The sequence below is a fragment of the Polypterus senegalus genome, chromosome 12 (assembly GCF_016835505.1).
Source record: "Polypterus senegalus isolate Bchr_013 chromosome 12, ASM1683550v1, whole genome shotgun sequence".
Classification (NCBI taxonomy): Eukaryota; Metazoa; Chordata; class Cladistia; order Polypteriformes; family Polypteridae; genus Polypterus; species Polypterus senegalus.
In genome coordinates, this window is record NC_053165.1 from 77,316,802 (window position 1) to 77,336,156 (window position 19,355).

At 47.3% G+C, this 19,355-nt stretch overlaps 2 protein-coding genes across 2 annotated transcripts in view; one reads left to right on the forward strand and one right to left on the reverse strand.

The window, feature by feature from the left end:
* Nucleotides 1–1,227: 1,227 nt before the first annotated feature.
* Nucleotides 1,228–11,404, reverse strand: asf1bb (anti-silencing function 1Bb histone chaperone). The gene is made up of 4 exons (XM_039772455.1): nucleotides 10,850–11,404; nucleotides 8,844–8,959; nucleotides 2,735–2,911; nucleotides 1,228–1,864 (listed from the first exon to the last, which is right to left on the reverse strand). The coding sequence occupies exons 1-4, from the start codon at nucleotides 10,956–10,958 to the stop codon at nucleotides 1,673–1,675; spliced, it is 594 nt and encodes a 197-aa protein (XP_039628389.1). The 5' UTR covers nucleotides 10,959–11,404; the 3' UTR covers nucleotides 1,228–1,672.
* Nucleotides 11,405–17,558: 6,154 nt separating this feature from the next.
* Nucleotides 17,559–19,355, forward strand: part of LOC120541093 (complement C3-like) — a 38,799-nt gene continuing 37,002 nt past the window's right edge. The window contains exon 1 of the mRNA XM_039772394.1: nucleotides 17,559–17,688. Coding sequence (XP_039628328.1) covers nucleotides 17,615–17,688 — 74 coding nt within the window. The 5' untranslated portion in view covers nucleotides 17,559–17,614. The remainder of the gene's footprint in view (nucleotides 17,689–19,355) is intronic.

Here is a 19,355-nt window from a genome sequence, read left to right on the forward strand (position 1 = left end):
TCTGCTGCCGTCAGCCATTCCTCCTCCACACGTCACGCCCTGACGACCCCTGGATTAACGTCGTTAGAATAAACGGAGCCTGCAATTCTCCAAATGAGTGGGCGGAGCTGAAAAGTGACGAAGTCCGGACCCTGATGACGTGCAGCTGCCCCGCCCCTCGTCCTGCCAAGCTTCTTGCAGTTTCTTTAAATTGCACCCGCGCTGAAGGTTGGACTTTCCTTGAGACATCCCGACGCGGTGGTCTACTCGGAGCGGCGACCTCCACCTTCAGGGGGCTCGTGTGAGTGACCGGCTGGACGGGGTTTGGGGCCGAGCACGAGGTCGCTGGCTGCTGGTTTTGGATGTTTTTTTTAAATGAAATGTAATGTTTGGTGCTAAATGGTATGCTGAGCGAGCAGATTGGACCCCTGAGCCCACCCTGACAAGGCTGGTCCAGGTGGGTCTCCTTCCACTTTAGACCTCAGGACTGAACACCTTCCCCCCCATATTGCAGGGTCTCGCCTCGGTGCCAGTGTGCTACTAGTTCAGGTACCCTATAACTGTGCCAACTTTGGATCCGATACCTGCCTTGTTGGCTCAACAGCAAAAACAGATAGAGCACAACTAAAGATGCCAAAGAGCCCCCCTAAAAAAAGTGACACCCCAGAATGTGCAGGACAGAGCAGCAGCCACGAGAGGCCTTATGGGTAGGGGAGCAGGAATGAGGCAAACTGGTGGAATGTCTCAGGATTTGCCATTGTAATGCTGGCAACACATGACGACCCCCCTCTCGTCAGGTTTACAAAAGGGAGATAACTGAAGTGCCCCCTGAAATGCACAATAGTAGCAAATGACACAGTAATGGAAAACAAACAAAAAGGGGGTCAAATTACCCCCCAAAAAAGGGTCAGAGGGCACCTCATTTACACTTTCATGAAGTTAGCTGAAGCTTTGAAACTTGAACTCTTGTAAGACCACCCTGCCCCAGAACGGCCATTTTACGACACACGCGTCACTCGTGAATGCTTTACAGGAGGACATTTCAGCAGGCTGCCATCGTCAATAAGTCACACTCACCATAAAGGGGGCCAGGGAATGTCAAGATGGCAAAAAACGAGACCTTACATCGCCATCCAAATCCCGTGGAGGCACTGAAAGAAGGCGAAGACCGGGTGTGAAGAGAACTAAAGGGTCACAGTTGTGAAATCTACCAACCTCTGCCACCCTGAGACAGAAAAGGGCAAATAAGCAACTTCAGCCGTTTATTCAAAACAAACCAAACAAAAGAGAATAAATCCTATGTACACTTTAGTTTATGTTACAAAATGCTTTTCTTCAGGTGTAACCCACCCATAAGGGACAAGACTTTGGGAAATCCTTGGCATAACCGCCAGCACCGAGTCCTAAAGGCCACTTCTAATCCAAGTGCTCAGACTTCTGGGGTTTCGGACAACACAATTCACTGATGAGGAAGTTTTAAAACAAGAAAAATGACACCTCGGACACCCCCAAAGTGACAGGCACTCCAGAATACGGTCACCTCCGAGGGTTCAGGCCACTTGAGAGGAGGTGAGCAGCGAGTTGGGCGCAGCCAAAGTGCTGCCAGGCCCTGGACAAACGTTCAACAAGTGCTTAGCACGGCAACGGGTCGATGTTAAGGCAGTGCCAGGACAGGCCGGGGGCGGGGGCTCGCCTACATGCAGTCCATCGAGTTCTCGGGCAGGATGCTCAGGCCAGCGCTCTTGGAAGGGGCGCAGTTTGGAGGCAGCATGGCATGCGGGGCAGGGTCGACATTTTCCACATCTTCCATCCTGTCAATGTTGCCTTCCCAGTTGATGTGAAACCTGGTGACACGAGGGTTAGAAGCCAAGATGTTCCTCTGGAGCTGAAACAAAAGAAAGCACAATGAAAATCGTCCAGTCAGTGCCTCGGAGAGGAAGAACACAACACGTCAAATTCTGTAAAGTAAGCGTCAGTTTCCAAATATCACGAAGTGCACCATAGAAAGTAGCAAAACTAAAGCCAGCCAAGGCTTGGCGTCACCACCCTGCGTCACTCAAACCGAATCCGATGTCCGCTCCACGGCCCACACTGCACTTTGATCAGCCTTCTGTTCCACTGCCGCCACTTTGGCCGTCGTCATCTCCAGGTCATCCCAGACGGCCCCGTGACTCTGTGGGGGGCACAGCGCATCTCTCTTGGTGGCCTTGGCCAGGCGCTTGGGGTTGTGTGAAGTTGGGCCAGACACTGAGGATTTCATCCATTCGGACAGATCAGCTCCATTTACTTCAAACCTAGAGCGAGCTCCCACAATGCTTCACTGCTGGCTGTGCACGCTCATCCATGTGCCACTCTCCAGCCCCCCAAACGAGACTTCAAATTTGGAGCACTTGCTGCCATCCTTCAATATCCTGCAGACGAAAGGCGCACAGCTGTGATTGTCGGAAGTGCCTCTCAATGGCTACCTCAGGAGTAACGGCAGGACTGGCCTCAAGATCTGTGCAATGGCACAGGGGCCGTGGTAGTGATGCCGGGGCAACGTCCCCGAGACCGTCCGTCACACCTTCACTGGTGCAGTCATGGGATCACAAGTGGGAGGAGCCAAAATGAGATTCGGGATTAGGACGCGATCACCTGAGGAGCTCAACAATAAGGTGGGACCCCACAGGACTTGTGGTCTCAAGAGCGAACAAGGGTTACAAACGGTCAACAGTAGCCCTTCCCTCACCTGCAGCAAGCCGCTGCACTTACTTACCTGCGAGTAGTCCGGCTTCAATGGAGGGTTCTCTCGGTGCTCGGGGTCCGTGTACTCATTATTCACATAGTAGCCCACCCGGATGAACTCCTGTCCACGGTAAGTGCAGGTGATCAGCACAACGGTGACTCCCACAGCATCGCTCTCTGGGATCAGACAAGTGTTCGGAGCATCGGCCTGATAACAAAGACAGGGGGGGTCAGGGGGTCATAAAACGGTCCACACTTTCAGAGTCACTCGGAACTCCTTTAGCTATTTCAGAGACACGGCTGGCACACCTGCTCTGCTGTATTCCGACGGCCCAGTAACGTAACATTCTCCACTACCTCCACAACATGGCCACCGGTTCTTTTTTTTTTTTTATCTCCCCAGCGGACGCCCACTGAACACACACATCTGCTCGTCGGCTCCATCTAGTCGAGCGTCAGGACTCATGCGAGGAGGACATCGGCAGGTCTGCAGTCACACAGGCCGGCATGTCCGGTCACTAAAGGGGGGCTCTCATTGTGTCTGGCCTCCATTTTACTGTCCCTACAAACAAATCTGATGCACAGTTAGATGCAAATCAGCTCCTGTCTCTTTAAACGTACTCGTTATGTAATTAGCGAGTCGTCAACTTTGTATTTGCTCCAACTTGTCGCAGCATTCCTCACCAGCACTCGGAGAAGAGCATTAGACAAAAAAAAATATAAATTTCAAAAATTCCATTCATTTGTGCTTACTTTGCAACTGACCTTCAAACTGGCATTTAGTAATTCCGAGACAGACACACTGGCAAGATGCCGCTCACTCAAAGCCCCTCCAAGTCTTCTGGGTGGGCAGAGCCTGGAAACAAGGGCCTGTGGGAGAAGCAGCAGCTTATTTCTCCTCGGTAAACTCAGACTACTTAAAGTGGACAAGGGCCTCAGGTGGTGATCTAGTCGGGCATCGCTCTCCATTTCACCGCCTGCTTTAGTGGTCCGACAAACCAAAGTTTAAAAAGAGCTTCAGCCGATCACCAGACATGTGGCTAACTGTGTGTGTCAGAGGGCGAGGCTGAAGAGGAAATAAATAAAATGGAAAGAACTGAACTGATGACAGACACCCAATAAAACAGTAAATTGAGGGGGTGTGAAGAAGAGTGTCAGGAGTGATTTGTGGCAGACGGGTATCAGCAAGAGAGGCAGTGAAGGTCTACAGGCCGGTAGTGTCATATGGGTTGGAGACGGTGGCACAGGAGACAGAGCTAAAGATGCTTAGACTTACCATTAGAGGGTCTGCTGAGGTGGGACGGTTGGGAGACAAAGTCAGAGAGGCAGACTGCATTGGTTTGCACATGTGCAGAGGAGAGATGAGGGGTACAATGAGAGAAGGGTACTAAGGGTAGAGCTGCCAGGGAAGAGGAGAAGAGGAAGGCCTAAGAGAAGGTTTATGGATGTGATGAGAGGGGACATGCAGGTGATGGGGGTGACAGAATGAGATGACAAAGACAGAAAGATATGGAAGAAGATGATCTGCTGTGGCAACCCCTAATGAGAGCAGCCGAAAGAAGAAGAAGATAAAGATGCACAAAAACTCTGCACTGCTAAAAAAAAACGCCTTATGTCACCACTTTAGGTATAAAAAATACAATCAAACCGCTAGAAGTGGTAAAGAATTTGCTTTGTAATAATGAACACATTTTAGTACTTCACCTCTCTTGACCTTTTTTAATTTATGTCCGTCTGTTACTGGAGCTAAGGCATCACCCGTCGAATAGCTGCACTCGGGTCCTAATCTGGGATCCCGAGTTGGTTTGTCGTGTGTTGGGTGCAGCAATGCGCTGTATCAGTGCCCGCTCTTAACCCCCCCGCCCTCTGTTATTGGATGCAACGGAGAAGGCAAACTGCAGGTTTTCGTGTGCAGACAGAACTCAATAAAAAACCCTCGCCAAGGGTACACAGGATGGGAGTATCTCAGCAGAATCCTCGATCTGTAACACCTGTACTCCCCACGGCCGGCCAAGCAAAAGATTTGTCACTTTCCAGTAATCCCAGTGCATGGGGTACAAAATAAATTGTGTTCTGGCCTCTACCCCTTTCATCAAAAGATCTCCCTTACTTCCTCCTGCTCTGAACTGGGTATTCGCTTGCCACTTTAGCCGAGTTCACTATGGGCGATTTCTTCATAGGGCAGCCTGTCTCTGACCATGGGGGAGTATGGGAAGGCACGCAGTGGAAAAACAAGAACTTGAAGATCATCTGTGAATTAACAATGGGCCGTAAATGGGAAAGATTCAGGTACATTTATTTAGCAACCTTGTAAAAACTTGGAGAATATTAATTTTTAGATTTGGGATCATTCCATGCAAGTTTTATTAAAAGGCTAATGTTTTCTCTTGATGCCCAATGATTCAGGGGTGCCCAACTCCAGTCCTGGAGGGCCACAGAGGCTGCAGGTTTTCATTCAAGCCCTTTTCTTAATTAGTGATCTGTTTTTGCTTCTGATTCACTTCTTTTGAATTCATTTTAACTGACTTGGCGTTTAAGATGTGTTCCTCCGAGTTGCTTCATTTCTTTCCTTAAATGGCACCCAAACACAAGTGAAATGTGAAGTGAGGGAGCCAACAGAAGACCAATCAAGTCAAGGCCTCAAACTCCAACCAGGCGCTGATTCTTGTCATTAAGTAAACCCGCTCTTTAATTCCGTGGCTTGTTGCCGCTCTCATTGTGCAATAGCAGACATGTCCGACATTGTGGATTTTCTCTTTACTAAGAGCAGATTGGCATTCCTGAGACCTTCACCCAGATATTGTATGATGGTCACAGTTCGCTGGGCCTGTTTTGGCTCATTTTGTATCTCATTATTATTTGGCTGCTAATTGAGGAAAACCAAACAGTTGAGGGGTCTGAATCTTCAAGAGCAAGTCAAATAAATGAATTCAAAAGAAGTTAATTAGCAGCAAAAACAGGCCACTAATTAAGAAATTAGGGTTAAAATGAAAACCTGCAGCCACTGCGGCCCTCCAGGACTGGAGTTGGGCAACCCTGAACAAAGTCTTCTCGGTGCCATTCTACACGTATAAGCAAGGCACACACTCACAGAAGTTAAACTCCCCATTTCAGTTGTCTCGATAAGGTCAGAGCAGACTCCTTTAAATCTGCAGTTCACTCGCAGACGCTCCACAAACACTTAAAATGTCAGACGGTGGGCACACTCACATTATTATCTGGCATCGGAGCGCACAGCTGGTGTACATAAATGCACACCCATCCACCTCTCAGCTTGTGCGAGCGACTGACCGATCGTTCAGTTCACAGCGGCCCCACCACTGCACTGACCCCTTTAATTAAGACGGGACCCACAGCAATCCATGAAGACCTCTCTCAGATCACAGCAGCAGGACTTGTTCATTTGATCTGGACAGAAACGTCGTGTCAGTAAGCTGCGCTCTCTTTTCATGTGTCCTGGAAGGTCACAACTCTTTCACAAGTCACGTATCTTGTTCGCATCAAGGAAAAGCACCTCCGATCGCATATTAAGTGGCGTAGATTCAATAAATTCAAATAAAATACCACTCCAATGCAGGGCACACTAAAGTGCGTATGCACGTCTCTGGGACGTGTGGGGAAGGCCATGCAGACCAGAAACCCCTGAAAACAAAGAAAGAAAATGCAGGCTCTACGGAGTTGCGGCCAGGCTGGGATATGAACCTAGGACTCTGGAGCAGCTGCTAACTGCTGAGCCCATGAGAGACCACAGGGAAGGAACGGATAAGCCAACAAAAAAATCTCAACATTGAAACTTACCAGCATGATTTTTAAACTGTGTTTTGGTGAAAGCAATGAAATTGGGAGCATTGCGACAAGCCCAGCACTAAATATGAGACCTTCACCCAGCACGAAAACCTCCTGTCAGTGGCAGCACTACTATCAAGAGTGCCAGGGCAAATTGAACAAATGTAACTCTTTAAAAAATGCCCCGATAACTTAATTATGGGTCACACCTCAGCTTTATTGAATCGAGTTCATATACTGAATTTCTGGACTGGAGAGTATTAAACACTAAGAAGGTGCGTCCTAAGCCAAGAACCACCGGCATTTAAATTGTGTGGCATGTTTAGGCTTCACTGTGGTTCGTCATGTGGTGGTATCAGCATGTGCTCCAAAACCTCCAGTCTACAGTTTAGGCTTTGTGGGTTCAAATCTGCCGACTGACACTTCATGGCCACAAGCAGGTCACTTCACCTGGCCATTCTAGTGGCTTGGAAAAACAAGAGGAATGTAAAAAAAAAACAAACAACCGTATGTCAAATGTTGTATGCTGCCTCGGATAAAAGCACCAGCTAAATAATGACAGCAAGTGCATTTATGCTACGCATACACAGCTACACACCAGGGCTGTGGAGTCGGTAGACAAATGCTCCGACTCCTCTGTATGTATATACTATGCTGATGTATTTTCTACATCCATTGAAGGAAAGGAAGGCAACATGCATGTCATTTCACCACAGAACTACTGGCTAGGAAGCCAACACTCTACTATAATGTCAGATTAAAGACAAACACAATTGATTGGCGGCCACAGATTGTGGGTGTCCACATGGACGGGCAGATCCAGCTTGCCGAAAATCTCGACCACCGCCCCCATCCAAAGTAATGTGATGCCTCGGTCTGCTGCAGTGGCCGTCTCCTCTGTCAGCCAGCCGGAAGTTTAGTGCATTGTGTCACTCACCGGCCAGCTGATCAGCAGAACGAGCCTCTGCTGGAGACGGGTAGGGAGATCTGCGTTCTCACACACCAGATGATTTTTCAGGCGTTTGACGCGTGATGACTCGTTGAATGGCCGAATAATCGGCAGTGCATCTGTAAATGTATGGGGGGCTTTAGGCTAGGTTCACAGTTCTCTGTAACAGAGAAACACGACACAATGGAAAGCGGTGCCGCACCTTACCTGTGCATTACATCCCATATAGTGACGCATACAGTCAATGAAAAGCATGCTTCACGGTTACTTGACATGTTCGTTTTGTGGTAACATTATGCACTGCATGCATCTGGCTTTATTCTTACAGCAGAGAAGTGGTTCATGATGACTGTTTGTGAATTGGGACATTTCAACTTACTTTTTAATTCCCATTTAAATTTAGTAGGAGTCAGAGTTGGTTAACCTTTTGCCGACTCCGACTCCACAGCCCTGCTACACACCCAATGGACTACAACATCTTGATCGGCTGATCATCGCCTGTGGGCCAAGGAAAAACTTAGCCCACACATAATACCACATTTTTCTACAATTTTAGTAAGGTTATCGGGATAGGGTAGATCAGCGTTTCCCAAACTCAGTCCTGGGGACCCCCTGTCGCTGCAGGTTTTTTTTCCCCCACCAGCTTCTGTTTTTAATTGAACTCCTGGGCTAATTAAGTGAACTGATATTTACCAAGTTCTGTGTTTAGGGAACAATATAGAAATTAGAAAACTAAATTTGAGATATATATATATATATATATATATATATATATATATATATATATATATATATATATATATATATAGATATAGATATAATATAAATAAATAAATAAATAAATAAAATGTACCAAGCAGTCATGTGGAAATAATATATATTTTTTCTTAACAGTATTTTCATTCTCCTTTTCCAAGTGTTCTAATTGTTTAATTAATCCATTATTTACTAATTAGTGGGTCTGACTCTAAAGTAGTTGCAGTCTCTGTTTATTCTGTGTTGTCTGCTCTACTCGTTTTAAATTGTCATTATTAAGATACAACGAAGGAGGAAAAACTGCGCAGAGAAAGGGTGAAATATAAAGAAATCAACAAAAGAGAGTTAAGCATTTCAGTCTATAGCAAAAGCAGAAATATTTCTAAATGTCTTATAAATGTAAAAATCATGCTACTATGCTTTTCTAAATGTAAAATAAAAGAAAAAAAATAATACCAGCTAATTAAATGAGCTCAGTGCCATCAGGGGTTGTCACCGATTAGGAATCTGGGTGGAACAAAAACCTGCAGCCACAGGTGGTCCCCAGGACCGAGATTGGGAAACAGTGGGGTAGATCATACAAGAAGAATAAAATGCAGTTCATGAATTGTGAAGCCCTGTTAGATTTTTAAGGGCAAGAATTACCAACCTGAAACACAAACATGTGCCTTCCAGCTGGGACAGGACCCACCAGCACAGAATCCAGAGTCTGGTCATACTCCTCACTTTCAGCAGAGCCAACGTATATGATCTTCCACTCAAGATCTGCAAATAAACATGATGTGCAATCATTGAAGAAAAATGTTCACAGAAAGGGACTGGGTAGTTGCTTATATTTGACAAACGTACAGCATTTTCAAAACAAATCTCTCAAAAGAAGATCGCACATACAACCTGCACTCCACAATAAGTAATCCACCTGAGGGTAACATTATCGGGCTCTGCCAGTGCACAGATGTGAGACCATGTGGGAAAAACCTGGGTTGCTGCTGGCACAGGTGCTGGTACTGCCAGCATGGGGCACATCCCCAGCGGTCTAGGAATGAATCCCAATGCAGAATGCGGCGACAGGTCATTCATTTAGCTGTAAAAAGCGGTACGGCCTTTCAAGAGAGACATAAAACTGAGGCATCTCTCTGTGGTCACAAAAGATCCCCAAGCATCCTTCAAAAAAGAGTATGGTGCACCGAGATGTCCCGGCTAAACTGCCCATCACGGCCCCATCTATCCTGACCCTTGATCCTCTGGCTAACCCCCTCTCACATCTTCACCCCTAACAGCTAATGGGGAGTGCACTGGCACAAGAATTGCTGACTTCGCACCATCCATAGGGTGGGGGTTGAAGTAGCCCCCCGTCTTCGTAAAGTGCTATGGGTGTCTAGAATAGCGCTATATAAATTAACTACTGCATAAAAAAAATATTAAAAAGAGTAAGTGTAATGGAAAAAATTACATTTCTAAAAACCGACCCCAGAACACGCGCAACCATTGAATTTCCAAGCCTATGTGGTATGGGGACGATCCCTCAAACTTTCAGCACCAGGGACAACTGGAACTTTAGCCTTCTCCCTTCGGCTTCCCCTCGCACGAGTTAATTTGTCCCTTGACACATTGCTGGTTTTGATGACGGACTTGACAGCTCAACGAGTCACAGACTCATCTAAAGAGAAGAACGTTGAGGAAGCCGAAGACTCGGCACGACAAACTACGCATCCCTTCTCCTATTCGGAACACAGAAGAGATGAAAGTGGATAATCCTATTAAAAAAATAAAATAAAACGCAAACATAAAAACACGCTCAGAAAAAAAGGGCCTGCACTGCAACCCTGCCTGTCAAGTTTATTTCTTCAGAAGATTCGAACCAATAAAAACCGAAGACTCTCTTAAGTGGGCGGTGCCAATATATCCCACCAGCCAATCGGCGCACAGATAAAACCACCAACTAATATTCCCTCTCGACACTCTTTAAGTGCCCGCCGGCGCCAAAATTTGAACCTTTTTCACCAAGCACGTTTTTTGGCGTAAATTAAAAAAAACATAAACAGCCTGTGGGCAACCCCGTTAAAACAAATTCGTTAGTAGAAGTCTCGTAATTATCACATGCTTTAAACACAAGCGCATTTCATTTTTGATTGTGAAGTTGCAAATAAGACAGCCTTAGCAAGCAACTTCGTCGTTTGGCTCAGCTTAAAGATTGTCACTTTATCGATCACGTGGGAAATTCAAGCACCAGTAGCCAGGAATTTGGTAAACTAAATCAAATACAAACAGTTAAGTACACTTACTACATGAATACTGTACAAATAATGCAACCACAGTACACTAGATGGTACATACAATAAAATAAACGTACGCCTACCCCACACTAGGCCGACACAACCAATCCACGCGGTCGACACTTCAGTCTGACGGAAGCTACCTACTCTCTGACAATAACAGTAAAAACGGACTTGTAAACGTTTTCTCACAGGTAGTTGTTAGCAAATATCCGACTTCACCGAGAGCGCCAAACAAACCGAGACCGGCAGAAAGCCTAGCTCGTCCGCCCGCCCTCGTTCACTTATTGCAGTCCCAACCCAAATTTCCCAATTCTTAGTCTATCTGGACCAGCTACAGAAGAGAATGGCTAAGTTACCGAACCATCCAAACTCTCACCTTCGGGCAAGTCCTCCATACACTCGAATGTGATCTCGAACTGGAATGGGTTGCCAAAGGGACTCGGGTTGTCCAGAACTGCCACATTCAGCACTTGAACCTTCGCCATTTCTCCACCGACTCTCACTCCAGTTGACGCCGCAGGACAGGAAGGACTTGAGCCGTTACCTCTACTTCAAGACTCCGTCGTCTCTCTCCTTTTGTTGGACGGGCAGTGGCACAACACACGGCGTCAGACTTCAGGCCCGCGCCCGCCTTGAATCCAACAGCACTTTCCAAGGACCGCGTCTAGCCGAGCTCCTCTTTTTTTTTTTTAAATAAAACCCGTTCGGCGATTTTCCTTTCATCCACAACCTGCCTATAATTACTCTGCGGAGTTTCTCCTGCGGTCCGTGTCCCTTTAAACTCGAGTGTTTCTCTGGAGGCACCACAACACCCTGCGCCCGTTAGCCGTCCTGCTCGCTGTAAAGGCTCTCCCGCCAGCTGGTTTAGAAGCGCCTCCACGAACCCGCCAGATACGCAGGAAGCAAGTCACGCCGATTGGCTGAGGCGGACAAAAAGAGAAACTGCGCCTGCGAGCGCAACTGGGGGTGGGGCAAAAACACAGCGTCTAGGGGATTGGCCGAACGTGCATAAAGCCGCCGATGAAGAGCCAATAACTGTGCTAAGAGCATTGAGCGGACGGTAGAGGACTATTGCGCAGCCTCAAAGGCCGGAACTACAATACCCGTCACATAGGATGTAGTGCGCAGGTCCGGAAGTGAGATTTGACGAGGTAAAACTACACATTTGTGTCCTCGCGTGTGAGATCCGTGGCCACTGCGCTCTTCAGGAACGGGCAAAGGTTAAAGTCCGTCATGTAGATATCGAAGCATGCGGGTCTACCTATGATAGGTTATTTATTCATTTCTTAAACAAATAACAAAACACTCGTATTTCTTCTCGATTGAAGTCCCATCGAGATCTATTCATCAGTTAGTGGTGTGCCTGATTTAACTTCAGCAAGGATTAATAAAGCTGACTTGAGATGTATGGAAAGGCAGTCCATCCATCCATCATCCAACCCGCTATATCCCAACTACAGGGTCATGGGGGTCTGCTGGAGCCAATCCCAGCCAATACAGGGTGCCAGGCAGGAAACAAACCCTGGGCAGGGTGCCAGCCCATCGCAGGGCACACACACACACACCAAGCACACACTAGGGACAATTTAGAAGCACCAGTCCACCTACCCTGCATGTTTTTGGACGGTGGAAGGAAACCTGAGTACCCGGAGGCAGTCTTCAGCGGAAAATTTCATACAAGAAAGTTATAACGAATGAATAAGCTTTGTATGCGACCCTTTTACTTTAGTAAAGAATGTGTTTTATACGCTAATCAAGAATTTATAGACCGGTTGTATATTGTACTTAAAGATAATAATATAATGTACTTATAGACTAATATATTGTACTTAAAGATAATAATATAATGTACTTATAGACTAATATATTGTACTTAAAGATAATAATATATTGTACTTATAGACTAATAATATTTCTTATATTCTCAGATTGACACTCTGCCTCTGAGGTAGGGGTCTGCACTGGCAATCGGAAGGTTGCCAGTTCAAATCCCATAAGCGGCACAAGTGACTCTACTCCTTTGGATCCTTGAGCGAGGCCCTTAACCTGCAATTGCTCCGTCCCGGGTATGACATTAATTTGCATCCAGCTCTGCATATCGGCCCTCCAATCTGCAGGGAAAACCTGGGGGTTGGGGGCAGAATTGGCACTCCGGCCACCATGAAAATCTCCCGCTGTTCCATTCCATCTGAAATGGTGTGGTGCTGAGGTGTCACCCGTCGCATGGCTGCACTCGGGTCCTAATCTGGGATCTTGAGGTGGTTTGTCATGTGGTAGGTGCAGCAATGCGCGATAGGGTTCAGATTGAGAAAAATGGATAACTCTTCCAATAATTAAGTTTTATTAATTGGGTGGGTGGGACATTTGTGTCCTTCAGCATTGTGTTTTTTTTCAGAGCTGCTTGATGGTGTGGCATTACGGTCACATGATTGCTGTGCTTGTCACAGTGTGATGTCATCATTGGGTGCCCATAAAGTGAGGTGGCACACATGAGCTGACATCTACCGTAAGTTTGGTGAATTATCCCGTGTGGCCTCTCAGTTGTAAGGCTCAGCTGCTGACCATTTCCTTTGACTAGGATTTCATTTTTTTGGCTGAGCTGCTTCAGTTTATTTCAATCCTTCTGGCTTTGGACTCTTTACGCTTTTGTTACCCTTGTCACACAGAGGCTCTCCTTAATGTAAAAAATGCATAACGGAAAGCCGACACGAAGGGCGAGTTGAGTTTGTGACTGGCGGTACTGGGAACCCGTTATGTCGGCTGACTGACTTCTGAGAGCAGCAAGAGAAGCCCAATCAGACAGAGGAGGGTCAGACCTGGGAAATCAAAAGAACACAACGAACATGGAGCCTGAGACAAAATCGAGGTGAGAAAGACGAAGCAGGAGGTCACACTGGGAAAAAGGAACTAGCAAAGATTTAGAAAGAGCCGCGAAATCCACCAAACGTAATGCACCTCCAGCAGAATCTTTAACCGCAGCACGCCGAGGTCACGACCTCTGAGGCCACGCCCTCTGAGGCCACGCCCTTGACAACATGACTCCAACAACGGGTTAGTACAATGGCAGCGATCCTTAACAGTTCAAAATGGCCGACAAAATGCAATCCAATACCAATAATATTTGTGTGGCCCAAAATCACACAAGGAGGGCCGCAATGGGCTTTAACAGGCCCTGCCTCTTGACAGCCCCCCAGCCTTCACTCTCTAAGAAGACAAGGAAAACTCCCAAAAAAAAGGGAAAAAAAATGGGCGGGAAACAAAATGGAAGAAACCTTGGGAATGGCAGTTCAAAGAGAGAGCCCTTTGTAGGTAGGCCGGGTCTACAGTGGGTGTCAAAGAGAGGGGGGGATCAATACAACACAATACACAGAACAGAACAGAAGTCATCCTCAATACAGTATAAAAATAAAAATATTACAAGTACGGGGCAGAATTTAACAGTAACTGATGTCCCATAATATGATTTGGATTTGTTTAGAGTCCTGGAGACCATCAAGCTGCCTCCCCCTATTGGCCTTTCCACAACTAACCCCTCTACTTGACGATTCCTTTACCATAGGCAGGCAAACAACTAGGCAGGTGGGTCGTGGCACAAAGTGGCACATTTGAGTACCCAGAAGAGAAACAGAATAGGTGAGGGTTAGTAGCAAAGTCTAACTGTCATGTTACTTCTGTTTTAGTGCTAATGACAGTTAATCAGCAGCTCTAGTCAGGGTGTGCTAAACTGAAGTCGAGAGTCTGAAAGCTGACCCTTAACCCTAACCCTAACCCTAATTCACATACTCCAGCAGCAGCATACTGATAAAAACAATATTAATTAAAGAGTGATAAAAACACAGTGCAAGTTACAAAATGGAAGGTGGAGAGTGCGAGGTTGGCATTTATAACAGACAATAACTTTCTATAATGTTAACGTTTACCCCCCCAGGTGGAATTGAAGAGTCGCACAGTGTGGGGTCTCCTCAGTCTGTCACTGAAGCTGCTCCTCTGTCTGGAGATGATCCTGTTCAGTGGATTCTCCATGATTGACAGGAGTCTGCTCAGCGCCCGTCACTCTGCCACGGATGTCAAACTGCCCAGCTCCGTGCCTACAATAGAGCCTGCCTTCCTCACCAGTTTGTCCAGGTGTGATGTGTCCCTCTTCTTTATGCTGCCTCCCCAGCACACCACCGCGTAGAAGAGGGCGCTCGCCACAACTGTCTGGTAGAACATCTGCAGCATCTTATTGCAGATGTTGAAGGACACCAGCCTTCTAATGAAGTATAGTCGGCTCTGTCCTCTCTTGAGCACAGATCATCAGTATTGGCAGTCCAGTCCAGTTTATCATCCAGCTGCACTCCCAGGTATTTATAGGTCTGCACCCTCTACACAGTCACCTCTGATGATCACGGGGTCCATGAGGGGCCTGGTCCTCCTGAAATCCACCACCAGCTCCTTGGTCTTGCTGGTGTTCAGGTGTAGGTGGTTTGAGTCGCACCATTTAACAAAGTCCTTGATTAGGTTCCTGTACTCCTCCTCCTGCCCACTCCTGATGCAGCTCAGGACTAAAGGGGTCCAAGTACTAAGCCCTGACAGCCCTGATGATTGAACTCCTAAAATATCAGGAGGATCAACACACTAACGCCATTATTGAATCTTCTGACCCCCAGGACGATGCACAACCCACATTGTAGCTGAAAGGAGCCATAAAGGTGCAAGTGCGGACCCTAAGTGGTCAGCAAAGGCAGCCCGAGGAGGAGAAGGGAGACAGCAAATGGGGTGTTTTACAGAAAGTAAGCTGAGCTCAGTGAGGATCAACAAAGCAAAGGTCAGAGACACAGAAGGAGTACAAACAGCCACCATGTTTGTGTTGTGCTGGAGCCAATATCAGCAGTGGACTGTTAATGAGTGGCCGAGCCCACCGCAGCCCCTCTGTAGGTTTCCGGTGTTTGAATTCCAGTCTTGTGCAATATGGCAACTGGGCCATCGGCACCTAACAGAAGCCAAGGAGGGGCAGATGAAGGGACAACTGTTGGACAACTGTGGGGATGAGGAGGAAGGTGGATAAGCAGAACAGAGAATGGCGCGGACATGGGGGCACACGTGGGGACAGAACTTTGTGACTGTCACTAATCGAATCTATAGCCCATTTGTTTAGCATGACTGTGATGGATGTGAGAAATTCCAAGCAATGGCAACTCCCAATGCCCATTTTGTGCCAGTATGGCCCATTGTCGTACTGCCAAACTAGCTCCTCCATCCTTTTAATGAACCATTAGGAGGTCATGGAGGTGAGTGGGCGATGGCACTTCTGCACATATGAATCATGATGGCATTACTAGCCAATTATCCAGCTTAATTAAAGGAGGGGTATCTGTGTGTTGGTCTGTGTGTCTGCCCAGTTGCTATGCCTCTGTCATTGCAAGAGCTGGCACAAAGCAGACATTCGCAGTAATTACATGCGTAGCACTTGACTTTCCAGCAGGTGGTGCATCACAAACATTAACACTTTGTTTAAAAATCAGCACGAAATGGCATTTAACTGAAACCTATGCATTGCATTCTTCATTCCAACTGATGGCGCATCTCAGACATTTGCAGTAATGCATTTTATTACTTCCTTATGTGACTTTCTTGTTCCAAGTTGCTGATTCAAAACCCCTTTTTACTTCACCAGTCTTAATGTTGTGGTCCCGACTTTTCGCTTTTTGTCTCACGCTTCGGCCATTTTCTGTCCCTCGTCCATCTCCTGGTGCTCACTTAACATTCCTTATCAGTTCACTGACAGAACAATAACTTGAATCTGCAAAATGAGCGACTCCAAGAAGAGACGCATATTCTGTTACAAGTAAAGACTGAGAAGCAGCAATGGGGGCTCCAAAAGGCAATGGTAAGCAGCGATGTTCCACAAACACAATCCGAAAGAAGCACCTGATAACCGGAGGGGACTACCAATCAAAACTAAAGAAAACGGCACATCTAAAATACGAATCGCGGACTTCATTCAAATGAGCTGCACCTTATGGGCTGGGGGCGGACCTTCACAGTGACTGACAGGGTCATCCCGCCTCTTTGGGGCTCCACCCACAAAACACAGGCAACTTAATGATATTTAAAATGCCAAGACAGAAATATTATTAAACATAAAAAAACAATTATACATTAAATAATAACCTTTTAATAGAAACTATTGTAGAAAATGAACAGCCTAAAAAAGTACACGAAAAAGGGAAAAAAAAAATCTGGGGAGGACCCTTCAGACCCCAAACGTGAATGTGCGTGCAGTGGAGGCAGCGCATGACGTGATGAGAGCGCGTGGAGCTGCATGGAAGGAGACGAGGAAGACCAGGATGGCTGAGGAAGGAGACAGCAGCTTCAGCCTCTTACGGAGACCCCCCAACAAACTCATTCCAGGGAGTTTCGCAGCAGCAAAGTGAATTTTAGGCCATTGTAGGCAAACGAAAGCTCCTCGTCGTTGAAGGTGCAACACCGAAAGACATCACTCTGATGTGACCATCGAGAATCAGCTGACAAGGCCCTACATAATGATGGGGGACGAGAGGAACAACAAAAACAAAATGGAGTCGTGCCAACGTCGAAAAAATTTCATACTTCACGGCAAGAAGAAAAGCAAGCACTAACGATAAAGCAGCATGAAGCCGACCTCATCTAGGAGTGGAATGCGTTCATTTCAAGACAGGCCTGGACTGGGCAGGTCGGAGATGCCCTGGCGTTTTCACAGTGTGGCCCCACTGGATGGCATTCCCCACTTAATCAGGATGTCGTCTCCCATATTGACTATAATTTTGTTTTCCGTTCTGCCTTCCACAGCGTCTGCCATCACCTCTAATCAGCCCAGCACACCGCGGTACTCGCAGCCCCCTTCAGTTCAGCATATCAGGGTCCATAGATTTGCGTAAAGAGGGCAAACAAACAAAAGACCTCATGCTGGACGGAGGCCCTGGGACTTCTCGTCACTCGGTGGACCTTTTATTCCCATAACTCAGGCCTCTCCTGATAAGGTTATCTCTTCTCACCGGCGTCTGCCCCTGCTGCTCCACTTTTATTGAACATGGGAGACACATCCCTGAAGCCAACCCCTCAACCTGGCTATATAAAGAGGGCCCCGGCTGGCAGCGGGCTACACTGAAGCCTCGTCACGATGCCCGCACCGGCACCGCACTTCTCCCTGCTGCTGGTTCTCTCCATACTGCACTTCTGTGCCGCTCAGCCTCTGTGAGTATCACCGGTGGGCTGGGATACCTGGGCAGAATGGGGGGCTGACTCAGCCACGTCTCATTCTTGGGCATACACCCGGACCCGTGTAAGATGGTATTCTTTGGTAGACCTCTCGGCTACCTTGAATGATGAAGGTCTGTTCTGGTGACAGGGTGAAAGTCCCTTGTCACATTCTAAAAATCGTAAAAGCGACCATCTCTTCTGCCTGGATGGAGTCTGCATGTTGCCTCCCCATCCATCTGCTCATTAAAATGCCACTTAGCCCACAAGTAGCTGGAGGCTGGCACTGGGCACTACGCATGGCCCAAACTGGACGGGATGGCGATGTCGAGTCTTTGATTCATGTACACGTTTGAGGACACCTGGACAGACTTCAGTGGTGTGTCAGATCTGCCATGCACCCCAAACGGGCACTGAACTGAGTGAGAGTGGAGGAGACGGCAGGAACTCCGTGAAGCCGACTGGGATTTTCTTTCTGTGCTTTGATAGTTTTATTGCAGTGCCCACTGCACTGCTTCTGTGGATTGAATGATTTATGTATCCATGCTGTGAATGTGCCCTGGCACACTCTTCTTTAATAGCCCTACACTTCTGCCCTGAAGACTTGTTGCCCTGGTCTATGCACAGTTATGGACCACAAAATGCCCAGAGAGTGCCTATTGGCAATGAGCACAGGGCGTCACCCTTCCAAAGTGGCCCGCTGGTTAGTGCGGCTGCCTGACTGCTGCAGAGATTTCGGTCGCCCCTTGTGTACCTTTTGTTTGCTTTGTCTGGTGTCTGTGGGCGTCCTCTTTGTACTTTGGCATAATGGCCATTTTGGGACATCAGAAAGTCAACAGAAACGAGTGCCTGAGGGTGTTTGAGGGTCAGTGGCACTGCAACACGCTGGCATGCTATCCTGAGATTGCCGCTGTCTGTCTCACTTACTGAGGCTGCTGGGATCGGATACAGAGCCTTAAAGCTGTCTGGGGGGGGCTTGTAAAATGACAAAGGGAATGAGAACACGGAGAATAAAGACCCCCAGGAATCCCCTCCAAAGAGGTGGCTGGGCACCATCCTTGTGAGAGACCACCCCGTCAGCATTGGAGAATGAAGCCGCTCATGGACTCTGTGGCACTGGGGGTCCTTTCTATTAGTAAGCCATCCTGGCACAGCTCAGACGAGAATGGCGTCCACAGAACAAAGAAACAAAGAAAAGTATAAAGCTTGAGAGACCAAACAGGACAAACGTACGGCCACATAACAGAGGCCAGATCTTAACATTAATAATGAATGACGTTAGTAATTGTCAAATAAAGTTATAAAAAACAAAAGTGAGAGAGAGAGGGAGGGAGGGAGTGAGTGAACCTCTGTAAAGGCTGCCACGTGGCACATACAAATGATCTATTCGTCTGTAAAGCTGGCACAGAAATGACCAGTGCCAGTCTCTTGAAAATGCCACACTGTGTAAACAAAAAGCTAAATGCATTTTTATCAGAGAACTTAACATGACCCCCTGGAAAGAAGAGCCGGGTTCAAGGAGCTCAAAGCATCAAGCGAGGAGGCAGCTGAGGTGACGTTGGGCAGAAGCTGGCTGGCGGGACTAAGCACATGGCCCACATGTGACATCCCAGCCCTCTGTCATGATAAGTGACGTCTCTGGAGTGGCCTTCAGCTCTTTGCCC

Bases quoted from the DNA above. Each gene is read 5' to 3' on its own strand.
- asf1bb (XM_039772455.1), bottom strand. From the start codon at position 10,958: ATGGCGAAGGTTCAAGTGCTGAATGTGGCAGTTCTGGACAACCCGAGT. The intron at 8,960-10,849 runs GTGAGAGTTTGG...GTTTATTTGCAG, and splicing joins TATGGAGGACTTGCCCGAAG to ATCTTGAGTGGAAGATCATA. The intron at 2,912-8,843 runs GTTGGTAATTCT...CTTTGTTATCAG, and splicing joins GGCACATGTTTGTGTTTCAG to GCCGATGCTCCGAACACTTG.